Source organism: Vulpes vulpes, chromosome 12 (genome assembly GCF_048418805.1).
Source record: "Vulpes vulpes isolate BD-2025 chromosome 12, VulVul3, whole genome shotgun sequence".
NCBI classification, from domain to species: Eukaryota; Metazoa; Chordata; class Mammalia; order Carnivora; family Canidae; genus Vulpes; species Vulpes vulpes.
In genome coordinates, this window is record NC_132791.1 from 161,368,100 (window position 1) to 161,391,114 (window position 23,015).

Sequence of the window (23,015 nt, forward strand, 5' to 3'; positions counted from 1 at the left end):
CCGGATTTGTCTCCAGGGAACAAAAGTGGGCCTAGTGGGTATAGTTACAAGGACACCAATTTTAAATAACATAAAAAGAATTGTTTTCATCATTTAAATGGTCCCAGGGAGACTCACCAGCTCAGAGTTCCCTGTGGGTGGAGATTTTCAAGAAACACCAACGTGGAGATTTTGCAGACAGAACCAGTGTCTCCATCGCCCTGGACCTTGACTCTCTGTCCCTCACACTAGGAGGGTCTAGGATGCACAAGACCAGTTCTCCTGCTACAAGTTCCTGAGGAACTTGCCCCCCACACACACAAAGGAACGTGAGTTACGTCAAGGCTTGCTCCTTACATTGTGGAAGTATCCAGAACCACTGTGAGGCTCCCACTTAATGGGAGAATGTTTTTGGTGGTCCCGGGACCACCAGGTTGAGTCGTTGGGGACAGTGCTTGCTTGCAGGTCACCCCAGTAGGACCTTTGCAGTGCCATCTCCTACCTCTGCTCCTGCCTGAGACTCCCTCGAACCCCCAGCATTACTCCTGCTGAAAATGGCAGAACTTGGTCAGCAGCCTCTTCCACAGGGAAGAAGGTACCAGAAGACTCTACCCCTTTCCATGAGAAAAGCAAACCTTTCCTGGAAGCCAGGAAAGGCCATGCCAGCTGGGAGGCCATGTGTCCAGGCCACACCAGCTGGGAGGTCAGTTTGGAAGTAGGGCTCACGAGAGGCACTTGAGCCAGTCATGTTTGGTGACCCAGCGTGAATGTGGGGCTCAGACTCCTCAGGATCCAGAGAGGAGCGGCTCCTGGACTCAGCAGACTTTTCTAAGGAAAGCCGGTATGTCACAGTCACATGCCCTCCTGTTTAAGGTACAATGAACACTTAGGGCCGGGACAACGCTGAGGTGTGAGTGCTGCTTCCCTGCATCTGGAAGTGCAGAGCAGCCAGTCAGTGGGTTGAAATGTTGAACTTTTGCCTGCTGCCCAGATATCTGTGATGGTGCCTCCTCAGCCCCACAGGGTCACAGCTCCATCCCCATGCACAGCAGAGGCTCCAGGGCCACGGGAGGAAAGCAACCAGTCTAGACACACCTGGTTCCCATCCCAGTTCTCCCCTGAGAGCCATGTGGTGTTCGTGGGCCTTGGCTTTTGCCTGTGGGGGTGACAGGGTTGGGGGGAGACTGGAGTGAAGCCCAGAGGGGCTCACCCCCTCACGACCTCTCTCTCCATCATCTCATTTGCTCTCTGCTCCTTCCTCTTCACCTCTTGTCACTTAGGAGATACTGAGTGCCCCAAACTGTTTACGACTCCCTCTCTCCTCTTTTTCCCATCACCCTGCCTGGGTCTTACACCTGCTGGGGACCTGTAGTGGCACCCCCGGTCTGATGCACATGGGCCAAGCTGGTTGATTCCCTGCCAAGGCTTCAGAGCCCTGTGCCCACCCTGGGAAGGAGGGAGCCCACTCCAGTCTCCAGAACCGTGGGTAAGGGGGTGGCTGGGGCAGCAGCTCAGCACAAGCAGGTGGCTGCCACGGGGGACGTTGGAATGTTCCATTCAGGTCCAGCCTTGGCCTCAAGCTCCCTCAGGCGAGGGGCCTCCCCAGGAGGGAAGGGCAGGGCACCCATCCTCCTGAGCCACCCCACCCACACATCATTGACTAGAAGCTGCTGGGTCCTGGCACAGTGTTGGGAGCCAGGATGGAAGACAGGTGAGGCAAAGCCCTGCAGAGCTCAGGCTGGGTTTGAATCCTAGCCATGGGCCTGAGCGTTGCCCCTCAGAGTCATCATCTGGAGGGTGAGGGAGCAGCAGTATACCCCTGGAGGTCTGTGGGGGCGCCCAGAGGAGGGGACACAGGTGGAAGACATGCAGCACAGCCCGGGTACAAAGCTGGTGCCAAGAGGCAGGAACTCTGAGATCACCAGGACTAGGTGGTGGCTGCATATCTGTCCCTCCCCCTGCTGAGAGACAGGCTCACTGCTGCCCTGGGAGGGAGGGGAGCTGCTGAGGGGTGTCAGGGTGTTGGGGCCCTCCCTCTGTTCTGGGAGTGGAGGCCACACCCCAGCGCCTCCGGGCGGCCCGCCAGGCATCCTCCCACAAGGGCTGCCACCAACTTCCTTCTCGGCCCGTGGTCCCGCGCCTCGCCTTCCACCTCACACAGGCCCAAATGGCCTTGTCTTAGGAGCAGGTACCTGGGGTCTTTTGGGGGTCCTGTTCCCTGAATGGGTTTTGTGCTGGAGGAGGTGGGCACCCCGGCAATCTGAGCAGGGCTTAGTGCTCCCCTGAGAACCGGGGAGGCCCCCCTGCCCGCACGGAACTGGCTGCTTTTGGCAGGGGGCCCTCCCTGCAGACACCTGGCTGCACCCAGGCAGAGCCCACGTGGCCGTCTGTCGCAGCAGCTCAGCCGAGCAGCCGCAGGCATCCTCCTCGCTCAGGGACACGGCAGGCCCCCGACAAAACCCAGCAGCTGCTGGGGCGGGCGGGTGGGGCATAGCGGGCGGCACCCAGCAGAGCTGTCACGGTTCTGCAGGAGCTGCTGGCGTCCACTTTCATCCCTGGGCAACAAGACAGGAGCTGCCTGGAGATCAGAAGGACTGTGGGGCCACCTCTATCCTGCCAGTGGGGGGTGGGAGGATGTGCCAACTGTCGAGCAACCCCTGCCAGCTCCTGGAGGGATCCCTGCCCATCTGCTGTCCCCTGAACCCCTGGCCAGGGATTTCCCGTCTCTGAGTGGAAAGTAGGTTCACAGGCAGACGTGAGGGTCCCTGCCTTAAACGAATGGGTCCCTACCCCTCCTCCCTCCTGCAGAGCTGAGTGCAGGGCAAAGCAGAGGGTAGCTGGAGGACCCATTGAAGCCCCTCCCCACCTGGCCGCCTGTGGTCATCGGGCAGGAGAGGAGCGCAGGGGTAGTCAGGGGGCTCCCTGCTGCCCAAGGGGCTTCCTCCCCACCCAGATAGCTGAGTGCCTCCTAGAGAGCTGTCCCCCATCCCTCCACCTGGCTCTCTCCTCCAGTTCTGTGCCAGGACAGGATATGGGTGCAGGGTGTGGTCAGGGCGGCCAGAGGGAGGCAGCAGGAAGAGCCGTGAGCTTCCCAAGGTGGAGCAGGAGGGCTGTAAAGCTTTGCTGAATGAATGACCCCAGAGGAGGCCTGTGGTTACAAAGATTCTGGAGCACGAGCACATGGGGGATTGTTTCTTGCTTCTTGCCCTGACCAGCCGCAGCCCTGAGGCCCCCTCCGCCCAGGTGCCAGGTGAGGGTCTCTTCCAGTTGTGGGTGACAGGATCAGGAGGGAGCCCGGGGAGCCACAGCTCCCACGGTGGAAGCTTCCATTTCCTCTCAGGGAGGGAGGGCGGCTATTCCAAAGACTGGGGGCCCTTGGCCACTGACCCTGGCAGACCCCTGTCCATCACTGTGCATACCCTGAATGTAGCTGGGAGCTACAGCAGGGCTTCTGCTTCCGGGAGGAGTTGGGAGGCGTTCAACCTGCAGGTGCATGAGAAGCAGGTGTGGATCTGGGTGGGCTGCGTGAGGCGAGAGGCGTTTCAGTGTTGCTTTGGGAAAGTTGGAATTTGTTGGCCATGATGTTTTGGTTTGTTATCAATTGTGGGCCTCTGCCTGCAAGAGTGTAGGCCTGAGCCAAGCTCCATGCTGGGTTGTAATAAGGGGACAGGCATTTGAATGTTGCTTTGAAGACGGAAAAATTCTAGTCTGCCATCTTTTTAAGAAATTCTTATGGGGACTCCATGGCTTGGTCCCAGTGCCTCTGCTGCCATCTGACCATGTGAGGTTGGCAGGTCACCATACCTCCCCGTTCCCACAGCTCAGCAGCTTGGAGGAATGATGGAGGTTTCTCTGTGGCAAAGAGCAGGGGGTCCTGGCCGTGGCACGCAGCCTGTACTAATTTTTCAGTGTTTTCTCTGACCGCCCCCCAACCCCAGTCTGAGCAAGACCTGATGATGCTACTTAGGAGTTGGGTTGTGGATCTCCAGACTGCCCCCCGGGCCCCTGGGCCACCCCTCCAGTGACTGGGCCTCTCTGCTTGCTCCCCAAGACGACCCCACAGGCAGAGCCAATCCCCAAGCATGCTCAGACTCGCAGGCCTTCATCAGCAGCCCTCACTCTTCCCCGCCACTGTAGCTCACAGGGGAGAAGTGGGGTTTCATCTGGCGGCACTCTGCTTGTGGGACAGAGAGGAAGGGTGTGTTACGCAAGCACCCTTCCGGATCTGGGTGGTTGTGAGCGGTTACACCTCTTCCTGTGTCTTCGCGAGGCTCATACTGGCTGCCATGGCTCCTGCAGCTTCGCCCTCATCCAAGGCAGTGGTTTCGTGCCATATAATAGTCATAGTGGTACATTGGGGCTTTGGCAGGAAGGATCTCCAGAGTTCAAGAAGCAACATGCAAAGTGACATGAGCTCAAGAAGCAGGAGCTGGAGTCCAAGCACTGAGACTGAGGTTTCCGGGGGAGGGACCACCCAGTGTCCACCACACCCGACAGTGTGAACCTCTCCTGCCTTCTTCTCAGGCAGTGTTCACCGAGCACCCACTGTGTGCCTGGTGCTTCTGGAGACAACGCTCCCCGCCCTGGCAGAGCTGACGTCCCAGGGATCTCCAAGGACATAGGGAAGGAGTGAACGTGGGGAACAGTGCATGCCGATGTCTCGGTAATGACCGGTGCCATACCTCCTGGGCCTCACACCCACCCCCTTATCTGGGTTGGTCTTTGCATCCGAGAGAATGGCCTCAGGCATAAAAGACATCACAGCTCTGTCTCTCAACCCCTCCCTCTGGGGAAGTCAGCTGCACTGGTGTGAGAGACCCAGGTGGTGAGGAGCGGGAGCGGGGCCCCTCCTCACCTGTGTGTGCATGAAACCTCTAACACCTCAGCCCAGCCAACACCCTGACTGCAGCCTTAGAAGAGACTCCAAGCCAGACCTGCCCAGCCAGGACAGTCCCCGGTTCCTGACTTTGCAAAACTGTATGAGAAATCCTCATTGTTTTCAACTGCTGACCCATGTCACATAGCAATACATAACTCATACAGTGTCGTCATTCTTAAGGCCTCAGCTATGTAGCAACAAGCCTTCTGGAGGCTCCGAGCTGCCAGGATGATCAGGAATTGGGATGCAGCCACAGAGGACCCAGGAAACATGGGTCCCGTCACGACACCGAGTCACACCTATGTGTGACAAGTCGCATCCACGAGAGATTGGTCTTTTTCTGGAGAAGTGGAAAAGATGAGCAGCCCCTGAGAGCAAAGCAGAGAGGCAGCAGGGGAAAGCAGATGTGGTAACAAGTCTGAGGACCCTAGAAAGTGCTTTTCTGGAAGACCACCACCTGGGAGGAGGCTGGGGCACATCTGTGCAAGAGCCACTCCATTTGCCTTATGCCTGTGGTGTAGACGCTGAGGAAGGAGACTACCAGGCCCTGGCCAGCACCTGCCCTCCGCCAGGGCCAGCCACAGGTAGACCGAGCCCATGGCCCACACAGTGCACCCCCACCTGGGAGCCTGTCGGATTCCCCCTGACTCCCCTTCTCCTGTTTCACTTGGGAAGGTTGAAAGGGTTGCCCAAGGTCATATAGCAGATTTGAGCCCACTGGGCCTCGCCTCCCTCCCTGACACGTGAAATGGTCTCCTTGGGTCACCCAACAAGGTGGGATTGTGTCATCCAGCAGGCCCTGGAGGACAGGAGTGTGCACGGCAGCCCTGGTGAGGTTTTGGGTCAGAAACAGTTTCTTCAGTGCTCGAAGTGCTAAGTTCGCCTCAGGAGATCTGGCTAAGTGAAGGTTCTCACCACCCAAGTTTTCTCATGCTCCAACAGTGGGCAGATGAGTGGAGGCCTTTTGCAGGAACTGGAAGTCTGTCTCGCGACTCACCAAAGTTGTATCTTCGTGTAATAAGGATGCCCCTGAAGGGTAAAGCCAGCAGAACGTGCTCCCAGAAGGGCTGAAGGCACTTCCACATCACGGTGCTGGGGTCCAGCCACAATGAGCACTCCTCTGTCTCACATTTGTGGGGTGGCTGGCCCCCATCCCAAGGCAGCTGGCAGTGCTCAGGCTAGGCCGGGTGGCTCTCGCATGTGCAGCTGTCCCCTTGGACCCGCAGGGTGATCTGGGGCATGTTCATCTGTGGCAACAGTGGAGGCAAGTCTCCATGGCTGAGGCTGGAGCTGACACATTATCATTGCTCATTCCATTGGCCAAAGCACGTGTGACTGTATGAATGTGTGTGTGTGACAGCATGAGTGAGTGTGGCAGAGAGTACATGAGTGTGAGAGCACTGCATGAGAGCATGAGTGTGTGAGTGTGTGAACATGAGAGTATGAGTGTGAGTGGAGAGACAGGAGAGGGCAGAGGGGAGGCGTGCCAATGAGACCAGTTACAGATAATGGGTGAACGGGATGAAGAACATCCGAGTGTTGGTGGCCGTGCTGATTCTCTACGACAGTGATGATTAAAAGTTTTCGGCATAGTGAGCTGAGGAAAAGAAAGGCAGCACCCACAGGGGGAGCCCCTGATTCCAAGGGGCCTGTAGTCATTGCCAGACTCGCTTCCCACAACGACTCAAAGCTAGGATTTACCCAACATCTTCCCTCCTGGGTTCAAGGCATTCTGGTGTCTTCCTTATCCACTCCTATGAGAGTATGGATGGGCTCCATGCTTCAGGTTCTCCGAGAATGCCTCAGATGGCTTGCTCAGGGTCATGCACAGACCCAGTGGGAGTGCAGGTGACGGGGGCACCCAGACTGCGGACCCCTCAGCCTGCACCCTGAGCCAGCTGCCCCTCCTGGGCCTAGTCAGTTCCCAAGTGGTCTCTGAAGCCTTCCTCCAGTGCCATCACTTTTGGATGGCAGGGCAGCCCTGCCCACCTGCCTGCCTCCCTCCCTCCGCAGGGCCTGGGATTGGCAACATCCTCCTGGGACATCGGCTTCTTGGGGCTCGGCCACTGGGTTGGGCTGTGGCAGTGGTGGAGGTGGGCTCTGGGCAGGTCAGTGGAACGTGAGGTGGGGGGCATGGGGCACCAGCCCCCTCCCTGCTCTGGCAGGTGGCAAAGGTAGCAGCTCCCCAGGAGGGATGAAGCCTATTGTCCCTCATGAAGTGGGCACCAGAGCATGGCCAGTGCCTGGCTGTGGGCCAGGGAGCTGGCCACTGACTAGGAGGGAGTCTGACCATCAAGAGTCCAGCCAAGGCAGAGGCAAGGGGTGGAACCGGTGGCCAGCTGTCCCTGTCCCTGCAGCCGCCCCAAGCACCACACCTGAGACAAACAGAGCATTGCAGCATCCAGAGAAGACTGCCCTTGTGCCCCATGTGAGCAGAGTCCCCTGGCCCTCCCATCACCCTGGGCCCCCAGGCAGTCTGTGAGCCGTTAGCACACCATGCCTGGCCCCTTCACTTGTGCCTTCCCTGGATGAACCTCCAGCGGGCCAGCTCAGAGTCCTCATGCATTCGTTCATTTATTCATTCAGCAAACATTTGAGAGTCTACTGTGTGCTGTGCACAGCTGAGAGCACAGCAGATAAATGCAAGGTGCTGGCATCGTAAGGCAAGGAAGCCACAGACCATAACTGGGACACTAGCTAAGTATGAGGCACGTTGCAAGTTGACAGCACTAGGGAGAAAAATTAGTAGGGAAGGACCAGCAGAACATGGGGAGATGGGGTTTGCAATTTAAGATAAGGTGTCTAGAGAAGATTCATTGAGAAAGTGACCTTTGTTCAAAGACGCGGAGGTCAGAGAGGGGGGCCCTCGGGTGGTTCACGGGAGCTCAGAGAGCTTCAGGAAGAAGGAAGCCCTAAGGCTGGAGCATCTGCTGAGGTCATGGGACATGGAGGAGTCCGTGTGGCCAGGGCAGAGTGAGCGAGGGGGTGGTGGGAGATGAGGTCCAGGAGGTCAAAGGGAAGGGGGAGCTGGGCCATTGCTGAGCTTCGGGCTTTCCCTGCATAAAATGAGTAGCCACTAGAAGGTTTCGAGAATTATAATGACATCTGATTGGTGTTCTAGTAGGATTGCTCTGGCTCCTATAAGGTGGACAATGAGGGGTAAAGGTGGAAGCTGTTGTGGGGACCTGTAAGAGGGAAAGGGTGGCCTGGGCCAGGGAGGAGGTAGCAGGGACCACTCGGACAGGCGTGGGATTCTGGATGTTTCTGAAGATGACTATGATGGGGCAACCATGGTGACAGGGGAGCCAGGGTAGAGGCGACCAGGAGCTCTGCGTGGGACAGGTGAACCCAGGTGGTAGTTCCATGCCCTAGAGAGATGCCCGTAGGGCAATAAAATAGATACGTCTGGGATCCAGGGGAAAGATGAGGCCTGGATATATAACCGCAGGAGTTCTGGCCACACAGTTCAGAGCTGGGAGACAGGTGGGAATCTGAGGAACCTCGTGTGATGGATGAGAGAAAAGATTCCAAGTCTGAGAAGTGAGCAGGAACAGCCAAGGGGACTGAGAAGCAGCAGCGGGGTGGCAGGAGGGCGAGCCAGGAACTTGCAGGTCCCCAGAGCCCAGAGCGTGGGGGAAACCCCGCTGTCACCCCCAAACTGCCCCGCCAGACATGGCAGTGGGAAGGTCACAGTGACCTTGGCAAGTGCAGCCTCCTCAGAGCAAGGAAGGCAGAAGGGAGAATCATAGGCAAGAAAGGACAACTCTTGAGGGATTTTCCTGTGAATGGAAGGAGAGAAGATGGACAGTTGGTGGAGAAGGAAGGGGATCCAATAAACTGTGCTTTTTGGTTTCTAAGGCAAGAGAATTAGTAAGGGGTATATGAAGAGGACAGCGCCCCATAAAGAAGGAAGAATCAGCATAAGACTTGGGACACCCTTGAGCAGGGCGGGAGTGGGCTGTGTGTTCAGGTGGGCGCTGTGGTTGTGGCCGTGGCTGGGTCGTTCAGGTGGCAGCAGGAGGGAAAACAGAATGTTCTGAGAGCTGATGGTGGCTGGGAAGCTGGCCTCTGGTTGCTCCTAGTTTGTCAGTGAAATGGAAGCAGCAAAGCCAAGGGCTGAGAGGAGTGTGGCAGGGGAGGCGTTGGGGCCTTGGAGAGGAGAGGAGAGAGGCCTACAACTGGGCTCAGCACACTTCTGCTGTAAAGGGCCAGGTAGTAAATGTTTGAGTCTTGGCAGGCCAGATAGTGTCTCTTATGGCTGCTCAGTGCCACAGTGTGGCACCAGCACAGGCATGGTTCACACACAAATGGGCATTGAGGTGTCCCAGTAACACTTTATTTACAGAATAGGCTGGATTTGGCCCGTTGTTCGTCATCTATAAATTCCTGCTCCAGGTCAGCAGTCCTCAGGTGTGGTCCCTGGGCCAGGAACACGAGCATCATCTGGGAACTAGTTAGAAATGCAGATTTCTTGGGGATCCCTGGGTGGCTCAGTGGTTTGGCGCCTGCCTTTGGCCCAGGGTGCGATCCTGGAGTCCCGGGATCGAGTCCCATGTTGGGCTCCCGGCATGGAGCCTGCTTCTCCCTCCTCCTGTGTCTCTCCCTGACTCCCTCTCTCTCTCTCTCTCTCTGTCATAAATAAATAAATAAATAAATAAATAAATAAATAAATAAATAAATCTTTTGAAAAATGCAGATTCCTGGGCACACCCCACATCTATGGAGTCAGAGACTCTTGGTCCCCACAGCATCTCAAATTCAGATTGAGTTTGCCATTCTGGATTTCTGGACATTGAGCTGGGGATTGAGACTCCACCGCTCAGTAGACCCAGGGAGAGCCAGAGAGGAGAGAGTGGGGTATGGGGTGGGTCACATCCCCCAGTTAAGCCCAGTTAAGGGCACAGACATCCTGGCCTGCTCTGGGCTGCTTGGCCACCACCTCCTTCCACGAGACCCTGTGAAGACATCTTGCCCCCCCTGCCCCAGCCGCCTGTGGCCACCCTTCCTCACCGGTGACCTCTGGACCACTGTGTTTGGATGCAATGCCTGGGGCTCTGCATACTGACAGCTCTGTGGCTGTGGTTTCCTGTCCAGGGCAGCCACCAGCACCTGTACACAGTAAGGCCTCAGCAAGTGCTCTGTTCACCAGGGAACCCACCGCCCTCTGACTTAAGGTTAACAACTCTGGTGAGATTGTTGGGTTTCATGCCCGGAGTCACCTGGTACAGCCCACTCCAGGGGCACCTGATGAGCGTAAAGGAGAGGCTGCCTCTGAAGCCCCCCCACCCCCAAGGCTGCAGGGACTCTGTTCCCCCGCAGCCATGTAACCATCCTCGTTCTGCAAGAGAGGCACTGTGCCTCTTGTATAGATCTGAGCAGTGGGGAAGTCAGGCTGGTCCATCTGGTGACAGTGGCCCTGATAGAACCCCAGAGTTTGAAAGAAAAGGTGACCAGGAGGCCTTCAGGTCGGCCTGGAGCCATCCCACCAGGTGCAGGTGGACAGGACCATGTGGACAAGGAGCCCCGGGAGAGGTCAGCCTGGGTTGCAGCATTGCAGCTCGTGAGGAATCACCTGATCAGCCCAAAGCCTGGATTCAATATCAGCCACTTCTCTGTGGGTGATTAGACTGAGGGCCTCCATTCTGGCTACATGGGCCTCTCCAGCATGGCAGCTTACCTCTCAGAGCCAGCAAGGGAGAGAGTCTGCTAGCAAGACAGAAAGCACAGTATATCACCTGATCACAGACGTGATAGCTTGTCACCTGTGCCAGGACCAGTTGGGCAGGAGCCGATCTGACCAGCTGCATTCCAGAAAGCTCCACAGTGACACCAGCAAGCTCCCCTGGGCTGGGAGAGGGTGAGAAGCTGAAGTCAAGCATGAGCCTGAGGGATGGTGGTGCCACTTCCTGGGACAGGAGAAACACTTCAAAGTTCTAAGTCCCTGGGACCACCAGAAAAAGGCTCCCAGACCCTCAGGAAAGCAGCTGTGGAGATGGAAGGACATCGTCACACATCAGGGTGGGAGAGTAGGAAACTTTTACAGAACCAGTGACCCCAACCATCAGCTTTGTCTGAGCCCCCATGTATTGGTCTGTCTGTCTGTCTGATGAGGGATGTAAGATGCCCCACAAACTGGACCTTCAGCATTACAGAGCCTCGTGGGCAAACCAAACTGGTTTTTTGAACTACCTCCCCTCTACTCTGCTTTTCCTACAGAATCTTCCTTCTGTGAAGAAGAGAGCAGGTCGGGACAAGTGAGGCCGGCCCCATGTATCCAGAATCGACGACAGGATCCCCGGCTCGGCTCTCTCTGCGGCAGACAGGCTCCCCCGGCATGATCTACAGGTGATTCCCTGCCCCCCACCTACCCAGGCCACCCTCAGGTCCAGTCCTGCCTCTGAGAAGGGGTCCCCGAGGCCAGTCACCAGCCCTTGATCCAGAGGGAAGGATGGAGGGAGCTCCCCAGGGCTCTGAGGTGCGTGTAGGCAAGCACTTTCTCCGAGGAAAGAATGGAAGCCTTTAAAATCCAGGATTTTCCCTGTGGAATAGAGCCAGGATTAGACTTGTCCCCTACTCTTCTGCAGCATTCCCTGGGTAGCAGCAGGCCTGGAAGTGAGCACGGGACCCTCCCCAGCTTGTTTCTTTCTCATGCACCTCCCTTTGAGGGAGTCGCAGAGCTTGCCCCGGGGAGATGAGTGGGGACAGCCAGCTGCTCACCAGGCCCCCTTTGCCTTCCTTCTGTGGAAGCCAAATCCAGCTCTGGGTCTTTCCATTTGGAAAGTAATCCAGGCTGACCCACGGGGAGAGCACGCAAGGCATTGGATAACAGCACGGAACACAGCACCCAGACAGCAATAGCTGTCACCAAAGATGGACCCAGGTGGGACCCCAGGGGTCCATCAGCCCTCAATTGATTGGGGCTTTCTCAGTGGCTGTTAGGGCCTGATCCAGAGCAAGTATCCGTAGAACCCACAGGGAAAAGGAGTGTCCCTCTCTTATCAAATTCCTAAAAAGAGCCCCGTGGTCACAGAAAGACTCGCCAGCATGTGGGGGGACGGGCCACTTCTTGGTTTGAGGGTTTTGTACGGTCGTTCTAAAGCATTATTTCATTAAAACTCGACCAGACTTGCACTCCCAGGTTTACCTCTTGTCTTTGCTTCCCTGCCCCGTGTGGGAATGATACCAGGCACCAGAGGACCCCCGCGTCCCAACCGACCGGGCTTCTGCCTCCGTGTGCCACTGGGTGGCGCTGCCGCCGAGCACTTGGTACCTGGGCACGCATCTTCCCAGCAGTCCGGAGCAGAGCGGGGTGGGGCCTGGCTGCGGGGTGTCGCTGGTGCTTCCTTGGGCCTGCATCTCTCTGTGGCTAATGCCAATTGTGGACTCTCTCTCTCCTTTTTCTCTGTCTTCCATCGCTGTCCGCAGTACTCGGTATGGGAGCCCCAAAAGACAGCTCCAGTTTTACAGGTAACAAGCTCTCTGTTTTCCCCAAACCCCAGAAGCTAAAGGCAGGGGAGCCGGCGGGAGGGCCACACCCATCCAGGTCAGGCGTGCTGGGGATCTCTGGGAAGTAAAGGTCCCCAGTAAGACTGGGCTCTGGTTCCCTCCCAGGGCCCACGCATACAGCATGATGTAATGTCCCAATGAACAGCGTGAAGTCGGGTTCCATATGTGTGCTGAGCTCTAGAACTTGATATGATTGGAGCAAATGGACTTCTGATGCCTGCTTAACTCTCACCAGATCTACATTAACATCTCCCTTGTCAGGCTATGGGTGCTGTGCTTCCTGTCATTGGGTTTGTGCTTTTTGGGTGATCTGAGTAAACGACGCAGGCCAAACCCAACCATCTCTCCTTCTTTTTGGGTTTGAGCTGATTTGCAATCAAAGGCCAATTCCTTTCTTGGGGCGTGTGGATCCACTGTGACCTGGGCCAGGGGTGGACCTGCTGGTGTTTCTCTGGTGCATCTCCCTACTGGGGAACTGGACCACCGTGTTCTTCGGTGCGAGGCTGTGCCCCAGAGAGACGTGGCATCAAGGGGCCCTGCTTTGCAGCCCAGGCCAAGGCAGGTCAGCCAGCAAAGTCCTCCCAAACGAGTCCGTTCCTCCATTGGACAGTTCACCTGTGGAGTGGGGAGGCGTGCCACAAAGACGTGTGTTTCTCAGGTAGTCTGTAACTCTGGGAATTTACACCAATGGCCATCTTCCTCTTGTTGGGAAAGTGTCAGGGTTGAGGAAGCCACTGGTCAGCTCCGACAGCGTCAGGACTGTGGGGACTCTGTGTGGCTCTTGGGAGTGGGGCCCCAGTGTGTGGTGTGTGCCTTGGCATTCAGACCTGGGAGGTCTCTGTCTGGGACAGCCCCCAGGGCCTTGCCCACCTACCAATGCAGAGCCAGGGGGGCGGTTACCACTGATGCACAGGGAATTGGGGGCAGTGGGTGCTGGGGTTGGCCCTGGGTTTCCACCCAGCTTTTCCTTCCCACAGCCTCAGCACCTCTGAATGTGGCCATGGGCCTGGGTCCTCGGGTGAACTTCAGCACTGCTTCATTGCCTCCCACAGGGTCTCACCCCTTACAGAGAGCCCCAAAGAGATGGCTGAGATTTTTGCTAGATAAGATTTTGCCTGAAAACAGTTAGATATGAACTTGGCCTTACAGATACTTTTCTGGGATGACTCATTTGCCATCACGGATGACAGCACGGTGTGTAAGAATGCAGATGAGACTTTTGTCCCAGAGATGTAACCCGCCCATAAGACCAAATGTGACCTTGAACTATATCCTCAGAGACCTCAGGGGAGAGGAGTGAGACAGCCAGCAGCAGAACTGCGGCCTAGACCACCAACCAGAAGGGCCATGCCAAGGGGGGTGCCCAGGAGATTGTGGGGTATCACAGAGCTTAAGCAAAAGAGAGTCCCTCGCCCCTTGCTGGCCCTCGAGGTCTCACAGATCCAACCTATTGTCCGCTCCCGGGGAACCCTCTGTCCTGCCCTGAGGCAAGTTCTATTGGAGAACCGCCCCCCCAGATGCGCAGACTTCCATCTGGGCCTCCCAGCACCGCGTCCCTGATGCCCACGGGCTCCAGCCATCCCACCCTCTGCATCTCCAGTGTGGTTTCTTCTCATCGACACTCAGGTGTCTCTTGTGGGTTCTCCGATGATTATCTCTAACGAAGTGGCATCTTTGTTGAACCTCCTGGGTGCCACTCCAAGTGGGGCACCTCTTGTCAGCCACAAGAGATTAAGACAGTTGGCGACATGGCCCCTCCCCTGACGAGGCAGAGGTGTTGTTAGAGGCATGTGCCCCACCCTCAGAACAGTTCACAGACCAATAAGGGACGCGAGACCCTATGTCTGTCAGCTGTTCCAGAGGATCCCTTGTAACAAACAGCCTCCAAACTCAGTGCCCTATGACAAGAAGCGTGCATTTCTTGTTTTATGTGTCTGTGTCAGTTCACGGAGGCTGGGCTCAGTTGGACATGGTCTGAACTGCAGGTGGGGCCAGATGTTCATCCGCCTGTCCTTTTAAACCAGAGGCTATTCCAGGCAAAAGTGCCGGAGGAAGAGCAGGAGGGTGTCACATCTCTAAAGGCCCATAGTCAGAGGCGGTGCACTGGTGCTTCTGCTCATTCTGCTGGCCAAAGCAGGGCTCATGACCTTGCCAGATGTGAAAGGGCAGGAAAATATACTCCCACCCCCATAGGAGAACCACTGTCACGTGATGCAGAGCAGGGGGGGGGGGGGGTAGAGGACCTGGAACCATAGTGCAATCTATCCCAGAACCCAAATAACCAATAATATGTAGATGGCAGTACTTGTCTTGGGAGAAGTCCAAACAGCTTTTGACATTCCGAGGAAGGAGCGGGCCTGGCCAGCTGAGAGTCAAGGAAGGCTTCATGGAGGAGACAGCATGAGGGCTTTGAGCAAGGGCCTCGGAGGCCAGGCAGTCCTCAGCATAGAGCCCAGGTGGAACATTCCAGTAGAAGCCTGAGCTACCGCTTGAAGAGGTGCCAAGAACAGGAAGTGATGGAAACACAGACCCCGCCATGAGGAGCGGGACAGACAGTGGCAGAGTCCAGACTGTAGAGGAAGATGGATGTCAGGTGGAGAAGGGCGTTGAGCACCTGCAGAGGAGCCTGGACTACATCCAGTGGGCACTGGGGAGCCATCAATGGTGTTTGAGCAGGGCAGAGACCAGAGCCCTGTGAGGGGAAGGAATAAGATGGCAGGTGGAGAGGCTGAATGTAGGGAGCCCAGGAATGATGGAGAAGGACTGAGCCTCAGAAGCCACAGGAAGAAGAGTAAAGAGCAGGAGAAGAGGATGTGAGGAGCCATGTTTCCCAAGTGACTGACAGCTGGTGCTGAGAGGGAGGTGGAAATGACAGAGGGATACGGAGCCCGAGGGGAAGGGGACGGGGCAGGTCAGAGCATATCAGGGACCTGACATGGCAGGCTCGTGCCTTTGAAAGCAGCCATCCCAGTCTCAGCACTGGGGCCTTTCCAGGGAACTATCCACTGCCCATTCTCAGTTCCGCGTCCCACTTCCCATTTTGTTTGCTTTCTACTCTGGGTCTTGGTAGCAATTCCCTGTCTGGGGAGCAGCTACCATGTGCACTTTTGTCACTGCAGAAGCCAGTCAGCCTCCATCCAGAATCCCTCATGCTGGAAGATATAGTCATACTGAGATTTCTTTGGGATCCTAGGATGATGAGAAGTGCCTCTGGGGTCATGACCCTGGAGCAGGGCCTCAGCATGGCCTCAGCCCAGAGCTCAGCCTCAAAGCATCTTCCAAAGCCCGGGTCTGAATGTGTGATGTGAGGAAAGGTGCACCCCTGTCTGGAGCGAGTGGTAGCGTGTGTTCTAATAGCAGACGTCCAGAACCTCCTGGCCATTTATAGGTACAGACAGTATAGGATATACCAATCTGGGGCACGTCCCAGTAGGAGGGAGGGGGGATGTCCATCTGCATGGCTGAGGGCAGATTTCTCCAGGCCCCAACCCCTTCACCCCGGGTGGTGGTCACATCCTAGGGGAACCCTCAGCGCATTCCCACAGACATGGGAACGTGGTGGGCAGAGCTCTAAGCCCTGGGTCCTGGCCTCAGACAACCAGAAGCACGGCCTGCCCCTCCCCACCTGTGGGGACCTGTGACCCATGTCTCTGGCACCTGTTGGCGAGCGGGCAGTGAAGGCCTGATGGGAGAGTGCGCCCAAGGGAAATGGCAGGACCCCAGTCAGTGCCCCTTCCCAGCCCCCCATGCCAAGAGCGGGCCTTGCCAGGCTGCACCACGGAGCTGCACTTCCCGGGCTTTTAGGGGAAGAGACACTCGTGAATAATTCAGCCTCTCTCACTGAGCTGAAAACGCCCTAATAGACTAATGGACTCCCTGCCTCCAAACTCGACCCTCGTGGGGCGCTTCTCATTCACCAATTGCTTCTGACGTTCTACAGTGACACTCCCTAATGAAACAGCTGCTGCGCCAGATCCTTAGAGCGTCTGGTGAACCCTAGTAAACTAGACTGTGTCCTTTTTAACGAGCAGACGCCCGGAAGGCAGGTGAGTGGCCCCCGCAGCTCCAGGAGTCCAGGGGCAGCCACCTCCTTAGGGGTTGCTGCCTGGGGACACGTGTCCCAGGAATGGAAGTCACAGAGGGGCCATATTGGGGGATGCATTTGGCTGATCTGAAATTAGACCCCCTATATATTTTTTCAAGGCAGAAAACCTCAAAAAAAAACCCAAAGAAGCTGGCCCTAGGTAACTGCAGGGTGACAGTGGGAGGAAGGAGGGTGGGCATTCTGCTGCTTGAGCACGCTTGCCTCCCTGCCTCCCTGACCTGCCGGGTGCCCATGTCCATCTTCTCGTCTCGGGGAGACCTAGACATCCAGCCTCACCGTCTTGGGTTTACCATTAAGATTCAGCGTTTTGGGGGCTTCCCGAGAATGACAGCAGGTGGGGGTTGGTGGCTGTCAGAAAGATCTTTCTGGAAACACATGCCTCGGGGTGCTGGGGGGCTGCCTGTTTGGGCCTTGGTTTGCTGACTGTTTTCGAGCAAAGGTGGCTTTGCTTTTGCCCTGCTGCGATGCTGTGCGTTGTACATCCGCACTCCGGAATGACGCAGCTTCCCCGTGCATCCCCGCTTTCAGAAACTTGGGCTGGTTTCTCTAATATCGAGACAAATGTCACCGCTTAAAAGAGCCGTTCGGGATTCCTTCCAAGCCTCACGTTTCAGACTTTGGGGGCTTTCGGTAAACAGACCGAAGTTCAGAAATTCCAGGTAGAGGGCCCTTCGGGGAGCCTGTGGTCCTGGTTGATTTAATGAGGCCGATGCCTCCCCTTCACTTTTCCTTGTCATGGTGTTCGTGTTCGTTTTACGGGAATCCCCGCGAGCCCTCCCTCCACAAGAATAGATTTGCAGAAGGCGGCCCGGCTGTGGCTCCGGGAGGAATCTGCAGGTACCTGTAATTAGCTATTGAGGAGGGGGCTGATTTTCCCTGAGATGGGGCGGGGTACGGATGGTAAGGAGGAGGAATGCAAGGTCAGAGTCACTGTGCCTCTGAACCCCGAAAGCAGGGGACCTGAGGCAGGAGCCCCGGAAGTGGGCCCTCCCTTCTCCCAGCAGGCTCTTCCTGGGGTCCTTTCTTCCAACTACCCCAGCCTGCTCCAGTCACCCTGGGAGCAAGCTGGGAATAAGCCCCAGCATGAGGGAGTCCCAGGGACCCCGACTCTGTCCTCTCCGAAAGGCAGCACTGCCAACCACCAGAGCACCTGCGTGCCTTCTGTGTCCTTCCTCCTTGGTGGGGTCTTGTCTCCCTGGAGGAGCCGAGGAACACTGCCCAGCTCCTCTCGTACTGTGTGCCATCGTGGCACCAGGTCCTCCCCGCTCCAACCCGGCCAGGGCCACCATGCTCTCCCACACGCCAACTCTTGCAGAGTCCCCTGGCCCAACCCTGTCCTGGCATCGTGGGGGTGCTCTCCTCAGGAGGCTCTGGGCGCCCTCCATGCTGCAGGTGACACCCAGAGGCCCGCTCCCAAGGTCGCTATGAGGCACGCTACAAGGAAATGTCACAAGCAGAGGAGACCCCAGCGCCCACAGAGAGGGTACCCCCTAAATCCTGGCGGCACCCTGCACTGCATCCATCTCATTAAGAATGAGTGATGTGAATTTAGAAATTTTAGGAAAGCATGTGCTGCACAAGACCGGGCCGGATCGTTAATGTCCGCGTTCATCCTGTGCAACATTTCCTAGCAATGTCTGGTAGATAGCACATCCTTACATCATTCGAGCTCATGCTCATGTGTGCCCACTCCAGCGGCCTGCCCTGCCTTCTAGCCTCTATCCCCTGCCCCCAGCCTGTGTGTTTTCATCTCCCACTTATCCTAACGTGTCCTATGCCATGCCGCGGCATTGTTGGCAGCCGCTTCCCCACACCCGGCCCTCTCCCAGTCCCACCACCAGGCCCTGCCCAGCTGTCCAGGCTTGTCTGCACAGCTGATGCTATCAGCCTCTGCTAATCCCACTTCACAGACACAGAGACTGAGCCTTGGAGCCATCAAGGTGCCCTCGCAGGTTGCACAGAGTAGATGACAGAGAGGGCTGCCCCTGTCCAGAACACTAGCTGCTTAGCCACGCCGCCAACCCAGCCCAGGACCCTTAACCGGACTTCCAGAGCCAAACCAGACTAGGTTGCTTTTTGTGGGTAATATATTGAAAGCTAATGGTTATTGATCCCGGCCTCGGTGGGCCTGGCTGGGAACACGTGCGTCTGAGGTGGGTCCTGCTTTTCGGGAAGAACTGCTGAGGCCCCAGCCTGCCAGGCTGCTCTTCTCTCTGAAGGTGGACCCCCAGGGAAGCCAGAATTGGCCTGCCTTTGCCCCACTCAGGACAAGCAGCTGGCCATACTGCCACATCTAAAGCAGCTGCCAGCCACTGTCCTGCCCCTGGGTGTGCTAGCAGGGGGTGAGCAGCCAGCAGGCAGGGAGGGAGGGAGCCATGCTGCTGCCTGTGGGTTTCCATGGTGCCCTTTCCTAAGACACCCCCCATCCTGGAGCCCTGGGCCCCTCCACTGCCTCCATAGCGAGTCTCCTGGAACGTGGGAATTTCAGGCCAGGGACATCTCCACCCTCTTTAGCATCCATCAGAGACCTTAATCCAAACCCTTGGGGGATGCCAGAGGTCGTAGGGCCCTGCTGACTCCCTCCCTGTGGGTCAGAGCTATGGTGATTAGGAGGCCTGGCCTCTGAGCACCCCCCCCACCCTGCTCCCTCAGGAGAAGGCACCCTGCTAGGGCTCAGGCCTGAGGCAGGGAGCCAGTCTACCCCTGCCAGGTGCTGTCCACACAGCCAGCAGGGCACAGTCTCTGCTGTGGGCACTGAGCCTCACTGGTAAAAGCAGAGGGAAAGGTCCTCGCCCTCCCAGACCTGACCTTCAGGGTATCCGAGGCGAGAAACAAGGTGATTAGAGGTGATTCTAGCAGGCCAGGTAAGCATATGGCCATGGAGAAAAATCACAGCAGGAAAGGGAGCTACGAAGTGTCAGGTGGTGGGGCAGAGCTTACTCAAGGAGGGGGCCAGCCTGGGGCACCGCCGCTCCCCTCAGGGACGCAGCCGCAGCCTCTGCCGCTGCCTCAGCTCCCACAACAGTTTCTCCAGCCCCTCCCAGGGATCATCGAACTTGATGTCCCTTGTGACAGAGGTGGGGACCCTGCCGGTTCCTCCAGCTGCCGGGGCTGGGCTCCCGGATCCTGCTTTGTCACTGACCCTGCAAAATAGCAACTCCCACCCCACCTCTGTCTTGGTGATGATGCTGGAGCCACCCCACTGGTATCCACACCAGGGCGGAGGGCTGTGGTCAGGCATGGGGTGGGGCGGCGGGGGGAGTACCCAGATTGCAGAGCACCCTTGACCCTGGGACCGTGTCTTTGCTGCCCAAAGTCACTGCAGAATATGGATCCGCGGCCTCGGGACCGTCCTTCCTTGATTCACCCACTTACATACATACATACGGGCATTAACACAGATGCTAACATTCTGTGCACATGCCTCTTCTCCTTGCCTTGTGGTATTTTTCACTACTATCTCTTAGGATTCATTGCATATCAATCCATGTAGAAGCCTCACTGAAGGCTGCACAAATTTCCATTATAGGGATAGACCATCATTTATGTAATCAGTTCCCCATTGACAGACACTGTGGTGTGTTTAGTTTCTGAGAGACGGTCATCCTCCCTTAGGAGGACTATTTTAGCAACAGTTCCGCACATTTCCGAGGCAGTTTGCCTGTCTGTACTAAACCTCTGTCCCTCTCTTGTCACTCCCCCTAAACGCATCCCACTCAGTCTTTCTGTTGCAAAATTTGTGGATTGTGACATACTTAATGATCACGGAGGATGGAGCCCGAAGAATGTGCCGGTGCCGTGGCACTTTCTGCAGGCAGGGAGTGTGTATATGGGTAGTGTTCTATTGTGAACAAATGAACAAGGCTTTGCTCGGGCGGCTTCTCTCGGGTATTCACCCTCAAGTTTGCCTCCCTGACAGGCGTGGCTCAAACTCCTTCCAGGAGACAGCCCCATACCTGCTTTGATCTTGGGAACACCTCCAGGAAGCGCTGTGACATGGTGCCTTCGGCTGGGGGGGCCTGGGCTTCTCTGCATGCTCTCCTGCCCCTCTTTTCATTTGGAGCCCCTTTGGGTTCTCACTCCTGGAATGCAGCTTGGCCTGTGCTTGTCTAGGGGCTGTGAGGGCCGAGGACGTGGCTTAGCCAGTGTCCACCCTAGCCTGTACCCCAGCTGGGTGCAACATCGAGGACTGAGATTCCAATGCCAGGAAGCGTTCTCATCCAGGGCCCTGGCCTGAGGCACTGAGCCCCTTTGTGCCTGCTCTGGGTGGAGGATGTGTCTCTGTGGCACCCTCTGCCCCAGGCACAGCACCCCGCTAAGCACTGGGGACGGTGGCCCTTTATCTAATGCATCGCCACTCCGCGTTTCCCGTCTGGACAGCAGCGGCTCCCAGGCCAGCCGGTACCATGTTGTCCATGACATACAGCGAGAGCCTGAGGAGCGTAAGCAGCAGGTGTCACTCGGACTGGGCCCTGCACCCCGTCCGCCAGACCGACACGCTGGAGCTGCAGCGGCTGCGGGAGGTGCGGGCGGCCGCCCAGGCCAGGAACATGGAGAGCTTCCTCCGCATGCACGGCCTCTCCCTGGATGGCTGCACCGCCCGGAGAACGGGCATGAAGTACCGGTAAGGGCTGGGCCGGGGCTGGGCGGGACGAAGCAGGTGCTGCGACACAGCTGCCACTCAGCAAACGCGGAGAGTGACATTATCAGACATTGGGGTAAATAGTTTAGGCTTAAAAAGTCCAACCGTATAGAAATGTATGAAAGAAAATGAAAGTCCATTCTCTAAGGGACAGTCCTGCCCTGTCACCAGTGTGACTCTGTGCAGGAAAAGAACGTGGTTTCTTGAAAACACTTTATAGCAGGGGTTAACCGCATGGTTTCATTGGTCTTCCTGGGACGTCACTGGGACAGATTAAGGATCGGGGTGGACTAGACAATGAATTAACACAAGTGCTCTGTTCGTCATCTCTCACAATAAATTCGACCTGGCACCAGAAACCCAGGTTGGGTCCTGGGGGCAAAGATGTGCCCCCCTCTTGTCTGATCTCAAGCTGGGCCGTCCCCAGGGGAAGTGGTTTTCCACAGGCAGCCTCTGAAGCTGCGGCTGCACCTGCACATGGGTCTGCAGCAAAGGCCGTGGATTCAGTGTCCCCTGTGTTCTCCGGGTGATAGGCGTGCAAGGCTCATTCTCCTTGGAACTTCAGAAGGACATTCTGTTGAGCTGGCTCATCTTTGAATTCAGCATCTGGGGCAGCACTCAGGTCGGCCCACTTTCTCCTGTGAGAGCCTCAGAGAGTGGCCAAAGAGCCCCAGAGCTGGCATGTCCATTTATAAACTGCACATACGCAGCTTTGTTCCTCTGTTAACTTTGAATTTCAAATAAACTTTTTTTTTAATTTTTTTAACTTTTTTTTTTTTTTTTTTATGATAGTCACAGAGAGAGAGAGAGAGGCAGAGACATAGGCGGAGGGAGAAGCAGGCTCCATGCACCGGGAGCCTGATGTGGGATTCAATCCTGGGTCTCCAGGATCACGCCCTGGGCCAAAGGCAGGCGCCAAACCGCTGTGCCACCCAGGGATCCCTTAACTTTTTTTTAGTACAAGTATATCCCACGCAGTATTTGGGTCATACTTATACTGAAACATTGTTTATCTGGAGTTCAGATTTAACTGGGTGTCCCGTATTTGACCTGGCAACCCTAGATCTTTGGCTTTTATCTAATGCAGGCCCCAGGGTTTGTCTGCTGGCTCCCGGGAGAGTCGCACAGAGACCAGCCCTATGGCTTTAACATTTGCTCGTAGTGACCGTGTCTGGACCTGTGGCTCATTGTTTGAATGTGTGGTTGCCATTTAAAGAAATAAACACTTCTGCTGTGAGTCCATTAGATGGCAGAATTTTTAAGGTTTTGTACTCTAAATCCAGCTGTAAGGGAGGGACAAAGTGTCAGCTAGTTTGGCCCCAACAGCTCTAATTCCAATTCTAATGGAAATTTCTCAAGAGGGAGATGAGACTGGTGTGGGAGGCAGGGGGAGGCACTCATCATTGATACTCAGTCATTAATTCAGCAGATGTTTATTAAGGGTCTGTTGACAACAGGACAGATGCCACACAAACAGGATGGACCGGGTCCTCACCCTCGTGGATGGTCCATCCTCATGCAGGGAAGCCGAAAAAAGCAAGTGACCACCTAAGGCAGCAAGACAGGCCAGGTACAGCTGAGACACCCCCGAACCATCTGAGGATGCAAGGTAGAACCATCCAGGCCAAGGAGACAGGAGGACATCTGGCCAGAGGGGCTGGACCTGAGCGAGGAAGGTGGAGGGCAGTAGGATGAGGTGAGGCGGCTGGAGCTTGTCCTCCTCCCCTGGGAAGGACACAGTTCATGATGGCAGGTGCACCAGGGTGAAGTCCTCAGAATTTCATGTCCATCCCAAACCTCAGAAGATGGCCTTGTTTGGAAGTAGGGTCATTGCGGATGTCATACGTCAGGATGAGTTCCCCCAGAGCAGGGTGGACCCCAACTCCAATGACTGGCGCCCTCAG

At 56.4% G+C, this 23,015-nt stretch overlaps 1 protein-coding gene across 4 annotated transcripts in view; it reads left to right on the forward strand.

Moving 5' to 3' along the window:
• KCNAB2 (potassium voltage-gated channel subfamily A regulatory beta subunit 2) overlaps window positions 1–23,015 on the forward strand; it is an 84,891-nt gene that overhangs the window by 20,370 nt on the left and 41,506 nt on the right. For 2 of the 4 annotated variants that reach the window (XM_026005121.2, XM_072731125.1), the window contains exons 2-3: window positions 11,075–11,203; window positions 12,284–12,325. In XM_026005121.2, coding sequence (XP_025860906.1) covers window positions 11,127–11,203; window positions 12,284–12,325 — 119 coding nt within the window. In that variant the 5' untranslated portion in view covers window positions 11,075–11,126. The remainder of the gene's footprint in view (window positions 1–11,074; window positions 11,204–12,283; window positions 12,326–23,015) is intronic. The other 2 variants (XM_072731126.1, XM_026005122.2) reach the window with 1 other exon arrangement.